The sequence below is a fragment of the Echinops telfairi genome, unplaced genomic scaffold (assembly GCF_000313985.2).
Source record: "Echinops telfairi isolate 266 unplaced genomic scaffold, ASM31398v2 ScPeMD7_443;HRSCAF=831, whole genome shotgun sequence".
In the NCBI taxonomy this organism is placed as follows: Eukaryota; Metazoa; Chordata; class Mammalia; order Afrosoricida; family Tenrecidae; genus Echinops; species Echinops telfairi.
This window is the reverse complement of record NW_022104341.1, coordinates 81,230,518-81,241,511: the sequence shown is the minus strand read 5'-3', so window position 1 is coordinate 81,241,511 and position 10,994 is coordinate 81,230,518. Positions and strand designations below refer to the sequence as shown.

The 10,994-nt window shown below is 45.1% G+C and overlaps 1 protein-coding gene across 1 annotated transcript; it reads right to left on the bottom strand.

Moving 5' to 3' along the window:
- Positions 1-280: 280 nt before the first annotated feature.
- Positions 281-1,577, bottom strand: LOC101638546 (T-complex protein 1 subunit eta-like). Its single transcript, XM_045291764.1, is given in 2 exon segments — positions 281-635; positions 637-1,577. Coding segments are annotated over 2 exon segments (1,266 nt in total). The 3' UTR covers positions 281-310.
- Positions 1,578-10,994: the final 9,417 nt, after the last annotated feature.

The window sequence follows — 10,994 nt, the reverse complement described above, 5'->3', positions numbered from 1 at the left end:
GGATAGTCAGGTGCTCCCCCAGCTTCGAGGAACACTGTGGAAGGTGGGCAGAGGTCCCCCCAACCAAGTGAACCACCCTAAAGGGCGTGCAAGAGCTTCGCCTGGTGCCTTTGAGGGTAGGTGTGAGGGAGAGATTTCCCCAGCCGCATGTTACATGTTATGCTGCAGAGAGTGGGTGGGCGGGATTTTCCCCAAGCCACTTAAAGGGCCTTGAAGGGTGGACGTGAGTTCTCCTGCAGAGGAGGGTGAGCAGGATTTCCCCAAGCCTGGTATTATGGTATTTTTTTTTAACACTAGACCTTAAATTTATTTAAATAACTCCCAATGAGCACACAGTGGGCCAATCACTACCCTCCAGCCAGCTGTCAGCAATCGCGTGCCGAGCGGGCTGTCTCTCAATGGGGGCGGCCCCAGCCCCGGCCCGGCCTCGGACCCCAGGTGGTGGAGCGTCCACAGTGGAGCGAGGGTTCTTGATGGTTTCATCTACAGACACGATGAGGCACGCGGCCTCTGAGGCTGCCGTCAGGGCATTGACGCGCACCATCGCTGGCTCCCACACGAAGGCCTCGAAGTTGTCAGCAATGTCCTCGTTGTTGATGTCCACCCCGTACCACATGCCTTCCTGGGCATGCCGCGCGTAGCTTGTTGAGGATGTTTGTGGCATCGAAGCCCGTGTTGTCGCACAGCTGGCGTGGGATGATCTCCAAGGCCTTGGCATAGGCCCGGATCAGCAGCTGCTGCTTCCCGGGGATGGTCCTGGAGTAATCCCGAAGGTACTTGGAGAGCTCCATCTCAATGGCCCCACCACCAGCCACCCCAGAATCGTTCTTGATGGCGCGCCTGACAATCATGATGGCGTCATGCAAGGACCGCTCTGTCTCCTCCATAAACTGCACAGCACCACCGCGGAGGATGATCGTGCAGGTCTTGGCCTTCGGGCAGCCAGTGAAGAAATTGTACCTCTCGCTTCCAATCTGGGTCTCCTCGAAGCCCTGGCAGCTGCCCAGCACTTCTGCGGACAGAGCGTTCACACTGGTCTGGATGGAGCCTCCGCAGGCCATCATTGTTCTCTTCAGATCCTCTTCGGGCACTTGGCCAGCACAGAACATGTCCGGGTCAGCAAAGTACTGGGTGGCCACATCCCGGATAGGGAGTTTGGACAAGCCGACTTTGGCTCCAGAACGATGGATCTTCTCCAGCTTGTCATAGAGAATGTTCCACTCAGCATCAACAATTGCCTGATAATCCTCCACTGTGTGCACTCGGACCTCAGCGTTGTCCTCGGCTTTCCTGCGCGCGTGTGTGCCGAGAGGAGAGGCCTCCATGTGCAGAAGTGGGCCGGCTGCATCGCCGCTGTACAAAGCATGTGGTCTAACTAGTGTTTGGACAGCTGACACATTTAATCCTTTTTTGTAATACTTTGTGACATTTCTCCTCCCTTTGGCAACACTGCACATTTTAACTCTAGGCGTGATCTCTTCTGGTGTTGACTGGACTTCTTGGGGTTGGGCGGAGGTTGAGAGGAAGTGGGCAGCCAGAGACCTGCAGCAGGCAGCTTCGACGTCTGCTTTGTGCATAAGCTCTGGTGGGTGGGGGAGATGCAGCCACGCCATGAATGGACACCCCGAGCCCCGTCCACACCATCAGCGAGGTCGGGGCTCAAGCTACTGTTCTTGGTGCCAGGCATTCCAGACCCACCGGTGCCTGGCCCCCTGGACAGGCAGGGCATCTGAGAAAGAGCTCTTGGCTTGGTGCTGGTGTCGAGGGGGGAGCGTCCAGGGCTGTCGAGGAGAGAGCGAGGGCCCTCTGTGCCACAGCAGGGCCTGGCCTGACCTACCTGAGGAAGTCCAGCAGTGGGGTGCTTTATCTCTGATGGCCCTGGCATCTTGGGATCGGACTCTTTTAGAGTTGCCTTGTGTGTGTCTCCTCCAAGTCTCAGTGTCATTGGGGCCCAGGGAAGCTGGCCCTGAAGGGAGGCGGCAGGCAGTAAAAAAACCCCAACTTTTTTCATGTTTGAAAGCATCCTTTTAGGGTAGTTCTTTGGGGCAGAATCCAGTATTATCTGAAACTATTGGCAAAGTTAAATGTGTTTTCCATAACTGCAACCTTTCAGAATGTTGACAGTCATGAGAAAAGGGTGGTGAGTAAATATTTAGGCAGAGATAATTTATTTCAATAAAACTTTGAAAAAGCCTTAAAAAAAAAAAAAAAAAAGCAAAGGGAAGTGGCCTGGAGGCCAGCAGTGGTGTGTGAGAGGAAAGAGAAGAGAGAGAAAAAACTGAGCCTCCTGAGACAGTGGGGCAGGGGCGAGAGAAGAGAGAGAAATAAAAGTAAAGATATAGCTAAGCCCCAATCACCTGACCTTGGGCTGGAGGAATTTAAACCCTGCCTAGAGGAGGTGGCAAAACGTGGCTATGTTGAAGTAAAGGTCTTGGGTCGGCCAAAAGAACCCGGCTCTGGCCAAGACTGTGGCGGGGGTAAGGTTAAGCCTTAGCCAGTCTCCAAAGTGGCAAGCCAAAAGCCCATAGCTCCTCAAAACTCAGTGGATCTGTACTACTTATTTTATGGTGTTCCTCCTGTGACCCCACAGCGTGGAATTTCCCTCTCAGTTGGTCTCTTGCACTGATTTCTATGGAGTCCTTCAGGTATGTGTTACTAGGTTGCCATATTGACACAAGTCCACTATTCCTGTTAGTGAGTCATCCAAGAGTCAGGTAGCAGGGGGGTTGTGTGTCTCAGAACTACTACTGTAGAGATCCAATAGAGCAGCGGTTCTCAACCTGTGGTCACGACCCCCTTGGGGTCGAACAACCCTTTCACAGGGGTTGCCTAAAACCATCAGAAAACACATATTTCTGATGGTCTTAGGAACCAAGACACCGCTCCTCTCTTGGTCTCCAGTTGGGTCCGTCCGCATGCAGATACACCCACATAAGAGTACCCAGTGTGGAGACTGTTACCCATGCTACACCATACTTCAAGACAAAATGTCATTTATTTGGAATTAGAAATAAATAGTTCACAATATAGAATTACATATTGCTTTTGTGATTAATCACTATGCTTTAATTATATTCAAATTGTGAGGTAGTTAGTTTATTGTGCCAACCTGGCTGATAAACCCATGTGGGATTAATTGAAAGGCAGAGGGATAAATGGTTCAGTGAGCCTCGCCTTTCTAATTCTTGAGTCACTTGCTTTCTGATGGTTGGACCAGGGTACAGCTGCCGGTTCCCTGCTTTAGCTGGCAAGGCTCACTTCCTGCAAGACATCTCTGAGGAGAAGCCACATGGACCTACCCTGATGCAACCCTGGGTGCTGGAGCACCTTGGTGGAGACACCTGCCAGCGCTGAAATGCTTACACATTCACTGACTCAGCTTTCCTCCTGCAGTTGGCATCATTGCATCTGTTTTGTGAGATAGGGGAGGATTTGTGGATTGGTGCTGGACTTATGGGCTAATTTTGGACTTGTGGGCTTGGGCAGTACTGGGTTGGGATGTTTTCTTGATGCACACTTAACCTTTATATAAAACTCTCTTATATATGAGTTTCTGTGGATTTGTTTCTTTAAAGTACCCAGACTAACATAATTTGTAACAATGAAAATACATCCTGCATTTCATATATTTACATTATGATCCATAACAGTAGCAGAATTACAGTTATGAAGTAGCAATGAAAATAATTTTCTGGTTGGGGGTCACTACAACATGAGGAACTGTATTAAAGGGTCATGGCATTAGGAAAGTTGAGACCCACTGCAGTAGAAGATGATGGCTTTGGGGCCCAGAATTCTATGTGCCAAGAATTTTTTCAAGCCAGGAGGCACTGGACACTGGAAATAGCATTAGAAATCCAAATCTATTGCACAAGAAAGGTGAGCACTTGGGGGCAGAAAGGTTGTTGGCAGAAAGGAGTGATTCTAGGCACTTGATGGAGCTGAGTTTGCCCACCCATGAAGCTAGAGTTGTGTGTCTTTGATCCAAGGCTTAAGAAGCAGGGGACAACATGATTTAAAAAGGAAAGAAAATTATGATGGCAACAAATGCACAAATGTGCTTGACACAATGATTGGATGTATGGATTGTGATAAGACCTGTATGAGCACCCAATAAAATGCTTAAAAAACAAAAAGCAAAAACAAACAAAAAAGAAGCAGGGGACAATGTTGGCCAGAATTCTGGGAGGGGAACCAAGGACCCATGCTCTAACCACAGGATTCCAAGGATATGGTGAAAGCAACTGGGAAGTGACCCTGCTGGCTGCAGAAAAGAGGCAAGGCTCAGACTGAGTGTACACCATGAACATCATCCCCCTGCCCCTTGACACACATCCAGAGAAACACTACAGCCAGCAGGTATACATACCACATCCACACCCTACACTCAACCCAAACACATGAGCAGACAGACATCCTGGATCACAGAGAGTTTGAGAGTTGGACTGAGGAAAGTGGAATTCAATGGAGGCATCTGTAGGTCCATTTTCAGACCTCTTGTGATGCTCCCACTTATCTTTTGACTACAATGCTCTCCATTACACACACACACACACACACACACACACACACACACACCACTGAAACCTGTTCTCAGGGGAATTTTCAGTATTAAGTGTGGACTCAGAGGTCCTCAACTCAAGGTGATGCTGAATTGGGAACATGTCCTCCATCTGTCCTGCTTCTCAGACCTCTTGAAAGCCATACAAAAAGTGAATGTGTTTCTCCCTTCTAATCTGATGATTCTGTGCCCAGTATCCCCAGTTGCTGTCGTTTAGACCAAGGTACTTACCAATTGGTTCAGCTCTCAGGTTACAGAAATGGCATGGCAAAGGCATATGACCTTCTAACTTCATAAGGGGATAAACAAAAAATCAAATTCACTACCACCAATGCTGAGCCATAGCGACCCTCTGTGGGTCTCCAAGACTGTAACTGTTTATGGGAGTAGAGAGCCCAGTCTTTCTCCCTCTGAGCTATTGGTGGTTTTGAACTGCCAATCATACAGATCATTGTCCAACACTTAGCCACTACACCACCAGGGCTCAAAATCAACAGTTCCAGGCTGATTCCTTCGAGGTGGAGCTCAGCCATGCCTTCACTGTCCAACATGTTTACTAGTTCTGACACCAACTGTCTCGCTGAGGCACTTTCTACTTCTCTGCTGGGTTGGATCATTCTTTGCAAGAGTCCCACAGACTCAAATACAGTAATCACAAATCTGTGCTTTATTAGGGAAATAATAGGTTACAATTCAGGACCAGAAATAGCTGAGAATATAGTTCTTCAATCAAGACAGCTTCTTCCCAGCACTGCCCACAGACACATCTCTCTCTGGCCTTTGACTTCTTAGCCCTATGACTCCGTGTCCTCTACTCTACTAGGACAAATACTTTCAAAGTTCTTTTAGCTCTCTGGATATATACCTAGAGTCACTCCATCTCATCAGTAAACCTTGGATCAAAGACACACAACTCTAGCTTCATGGGTGCGGGCGTAGTCTGGATGAGAAGCCCTTTCCAGCAGGTGGAGGACAGTAGGGATATTTGTCTGTGACAGCCAGTGCCTTGAAGATCCCCTGAATTCGGAGAGGCTAGTGGAGGCAGGGACCCTCGATGGTGGACAATGATAGCCATTCCTTTGTATAGGACTCTGTCTCAGGAGGATTAGCAGAAGCAGGAAACTCATGCAGTGACAGAAAAAAATGGCAGAGAAAGGCCAGAAAGTGAACAATGGGCTGGAGGGAAGGCAGGTGATCCTGAGGTATTTAGACATTGAGAGATGCAGGTGGTGAGGATAGACACGCACAGTGATAGAGAGGAAACCTAGAGAAAGGTAGACAGAGAGAATACCAGACACAGGGGTATACCAGAGGCATGAGGTCAGGCAGGTGGACAGTTAGCAAGCCTAAAGATGAGCAGACAGGAAGGAGATAGGGATTAGGGGACAGGAGGCTAGGATGGAAGACTGCAGATTCTTCAAGGGAAATACATAGGATGTGTTCATCCTTGTCCTCACTGGAATTAGAAAGGTTTCTTCAGGTATAAGTGGATCTTATTCCTGAACTTTTGCACAATTCCTGTATCAGGGAGTGAAATCCTGTGAAGTCCAATGACAGGTCAAAGTGGACCAAGGTTAGGGCCACTTGTTCATAGGAACTTGCTTCTCAATGTTGTTCCTGGGATAGGGTGGGACAGCCAAGAGGAAGGGGGTCAGGCCTAATTGTAAGCTCACCAGGCATTGGTCACTGTATTCCCTTTAGACCTGGATGATCTTCATGTGAGCTAAGTAGCCCTGGTGGTGTAGAGGTTATGCGTGGGGCTGCAATCTGCATGATGGACCATTCAAAACCACCAGTAGCTCCTCAGGAGAAAGACTGGGCTTTCTACCCCTGTAAAGAGTCACAATCTCAGAAACCCACAGACGGGTTGCTATCAGTCATCACTGACTCGATGACAAAGAGTTTGGTTTTTAATTGACGTGGTCTAGCCCCTAGCCCTGGCCATACAGATCACATACACATTTTTTGCTCCCAAGTAGGGGCCACATTCTCCCTATACCTCTGACAAATCCTACCACTCTTCCAGGCTTAGCTCTTAACTCCTATTTGTGCTCTCAGCAACATTTCTCCTTGCTCCCTTAGCAAATACAGATCTGAGAACTATGATTGGAGGAATTTTTTTCTGTACTGTGCTGGGAAGTCAGTGTTTGTGGAGCTAGAGCAGGCTACCTAACCCATCAGATGAATTATTATGCTGAAGAGGTCAAACTCACAAGAAATAGCATTGAAGTACAATGCTGTCTGTGATAGGATTACATCTGTACACCCACAAGGTAATCTAGTTAACGGATGAAACCACAGATAAAATCAAGGAGCACACACAAAAAGCTCTAGGAGAAAAGAAAAAAAGTAGACAAACATGCAAACAAAACAATATAAGAACAAGTCAGCAAAATAATCTACAATTGATGTTGTTAGGTGCCATCAAATCAGCTCTGACCCATAGCAACTCTATACACCACAGAACAAAACACTTCACATCCTGCACCATCCTCATCATTGTTTCTGTGTTTGATTCCATTGCTGCAGCCACTGTGTCAATCCATCTTTTTCATGGCCTTTCTCTTTTTCCCTGCCCCTCATTTACCAAACATGATGTCCTTCTCCAAGGACTGGTCTTCCCTGACAACATGCCCAGAGTATATAGACGGAAAGCTCACCATCCTTGACTCTAAGGAGCTCTCTAGCCATATTTATTCCAAGACAGATGAGTTTGTTCTTTTAGCAGGCCATGGTACTTTCAATATTCTTTTCCGGCACCACAATTCAAATGCATCGATTCTTCTTCTGTCTTCTTTATTCAACTTTTACATGCATACGATGCAATGGAAGATACTATGGCTTGGGTCAAGCACACCTTAGACCTCAAAGCAACACCCTTGCTTTTCAATGCTTAAAAGAGGTCTTGTGCAACAAATTTTCCTAATGCAATGTGTTTTTTGATCTCTTGATGACTGCTTCTATGAGCATTGATAGTGGATCCAAGAAGGACAAAATCCTTGACAACTTCAACCTTTTCTCCATTATCATGATGTTACCTCCTTGCTCAGTTGTGAGGATTTTGGTCTTCTTGACAGAGAGTCATAATCATACTGAAGGCTGCAATCCTTGATCTTCATCAACAAGTGCTTCAAGTCCTCCTCACTTTCAGCAAGCAACGTTGTGTCATCTGCATGATTCAGGTTATTAATTAGCCTTTCTCTAATCCTGATGCCACATTCTTCTTCATATAAACCAGATTCTCTGATGATTTTCTCAGCATACAATTTGAAAAATATGGTGAAAGCACAGAACCTTGACATACACCTTTCCTGATTTTAAACTATGTAGTAGTCCCTTGTTCTGTTCACCCAACTGACTGGTTCTATGTATAAATTGCTCATGAGTGCAATGAAGTATTCTGGAATTCCCATTCTCTGATCCACACAACTAAATGGCTTGGCATAATCAATAAAACAGGTAAATATATTTAATATTCTCTGCTTTCAGCCAAGATTCATCTGAGATCAGAAGCTTTATCCCTGTTCCACATCTTCTTTTGAATCCAGCCTGAAACTGGTGGCTCCCTGTCAGTGTACTGCTACAACCATTGATAATGATCTTCAGCAAAATCTTACTTGCATGTGATAGTAATGATAGTTTGAGCATTCTGTTGGGCCACCTTTCTTGGGAATGGGTATAAATATGGATATCTTTCAGTCAGTTGACCAAGTTACTGTCTTCCAAATTTCTTGACATAGATGAGGAAGTGTTTCCAGTGCTTTATCAGCCTGTTTGGTATTCCATCAATTCCTGGAGCCTTGTTTTTGGCTAATACATTCAGTGCCGCTTGAACTTCTACCTTCAGCACCATTGGTTCTTGCTCACATGCCCTAAAATGGTTGAATATCAAGTAGTTCTTTTGTTACAGTGACTCTGTGTATTCTTTCCATCTTCTTTTGATGCTTCCTGAATCATTTGATATTTTGCCCATAGAATCTTTCAAAATTGCAACTTTAGGCTTTTATTTTTTCTTGAATTTTTCAGCTTAAGATATGTTGAACGGTGTTTTTCCCTTTTTATTTTCTAACTCTAGATTTTGGCACAGTTCTTTCTTTCATTCCCCCTCATCTGTTTGAAATGAACTTGTCTGTCACTAAGGACTCCGGGTCCATGCGTTTTACTCTTCCTTTGCACATTTCATTATAATATTTCACTTTGTAGTCTCAAGCTGCCCTTTGGCATTTTCTATTCAGCTCTTTGGCTTCATTACTTCTTCCATTTCCCTGATGCACGAACTACAAAAGTTAGTGATGAAGAAATTGAAGAATTCTACCATCATTTTCAGTCAGAAATTTATTGACATGCAATTGAGATTCATCAATTGTTATTGGAAAATAAAAATGCAAAAGTTGGAAACAAAGAGAAAGGAGCAGTATTTGAAGCCTATTGTCTTGGTGATAGAAATGAAGCTGGAGATCCCAGGGGAGAATTTTGCAAGGCCAACAATTTGTTTGTAGCAAATACCATATATTTTTCAACAACATAAACCTCGTCTATGTCCATGGCCTGCTCCAGATGGAATACACAGAAGCCAAGTTGACTATGGGAGGAGGTAATGGAGAAGCTCAATATCAGCAGCCAAGATAAGGTCAGGAGCTGACTGTGGAACAGACATCAATTGTACATATGTAAGTTCAAGATAAAGCTGAAGAAAAGTAAAACCAACCCACAAGAGCCAAAAGATAACCTTGAGTTTATCCCACCTGAATTTTGAGAACATCTCAAGAATAAATTTAATGCACTGAACACTAGTGATAATGATGGGCTGTGGGAGAAAGTAATTAGTCATTAAAAAGACAAGAAAAAATGAAAATATCAAGGTTAATGTCAGAAGAGACTCTGAAACTTGCTCTTAATCATAGAGTAGCTAAGGCAAATGGAAACGGAAAATTAGAAACTATAAAACACAGCCAAGAGAAATGCAGAAAATCAATGTCTTGGAGTGTTTAGAGCAAACAAGACCAAACTGCCCCAAGATAGGCAGCACAAATGATGATGTGTGGTGCTTTCAATGACAAACAAAAGTTAACTACTTTTAGATGAACAGTTAGCTGATTGATTGAGTGAGTGAGTGAGCTGAGCTTAACAGATCTTCTAGAAGTGTAGTGTGGGTCCCAGACTGAGGACATTCACATTTCATGGTCCCATATCATCTTAACCATCCACTCACTTCCCAGAGAGGGGTGCGACTATGATAAGGGAACAAAGAAGGGCGCTTGATCTTACGACTGCATTAGGTTCACACTACCTTTATCTCACCCCTCTCATTCACAGAGAATCCCAAAGGATTCCCCTTCTATGATGTCTTTTGCTTTCCCCTCCCCAATTCTGCAAGTAAAGACATACTATTTTGATGCTTTCAGAGGAAATCATGGAACAAAGTATTGCCTCTTGCCATCGTCTAAGGGGGTAAATGCAGGAGCTCAAAGACCTGAGTGGGAAACACCTTGCTCAAACAATCACTAATTCCTTGAGGAATGGGACTATCAGGCCCTCCCCCACACCAGGGTTATGCCACATAATCATTGTTCCTAGGGAGGAAAACAAATGTGCAATATAATTAAGCCTTGCTGTTGGGGCAGCAGGCATGTGGAGATAATGTGGCCCTGGGGTTGCTGTCAGGATTAAACAGACAATGTTTATCAGGGTTCTTCCCATGCTCCACCAAACCCTGACTGAACACGAACAGTGACCTGAGAATTCACTGCCACATAACTCATCAGAGTACTCAGTCCTGTAAGTCAGTGCCAAGTACAGAATGTAACATACACATTTGTGAAATTTGCTTAGAAACCCATTTCATTTGAATAACTCATCAGAGTACTCAGTCCTGTAAGTCAGTGCCAAGTACAGAATGTAACATACACATTTGTGAAATTTGCTTAGAAACCCATTTCATTTGAGTCCCCAGCCACAAGCTCCTCACCTCACCAACACATCCCTTAGGGGCACAAAGGTATAATAGCTTCAAGTGCTCAGACCAGAGAGTACACAATGGTCACTCAACTCAGTTTCTGGCTCTATTTTCCTCCTTCCTCTCCTCATCTTCACCACCATGTAGGAAAGGCACAGGGAAGTCTTCAAAGACAAGGTTGGGTGCAAACACTGGGCAAAGCACTATGACACTTCCTTAAAATGTTGGAAATAGAAATACAATATCAACCAGCAATCCCTCCACTTATATACCCAAGAAAAATAAGGGACACTACATGTCTTATGCTCACTGCAAGCATTAGTCACAATAGCAAGAAGATGGAAACAACCTAAATGTCTGTCAGTGAAAGAATGGATAAATAGAGGAGGCACAAACTGACAAATGGGATATACTGAAGATAAAACACCTGTGTACATCGAAATAATTCACCAAGAGAGTAATAAGAGAGTCCACGGA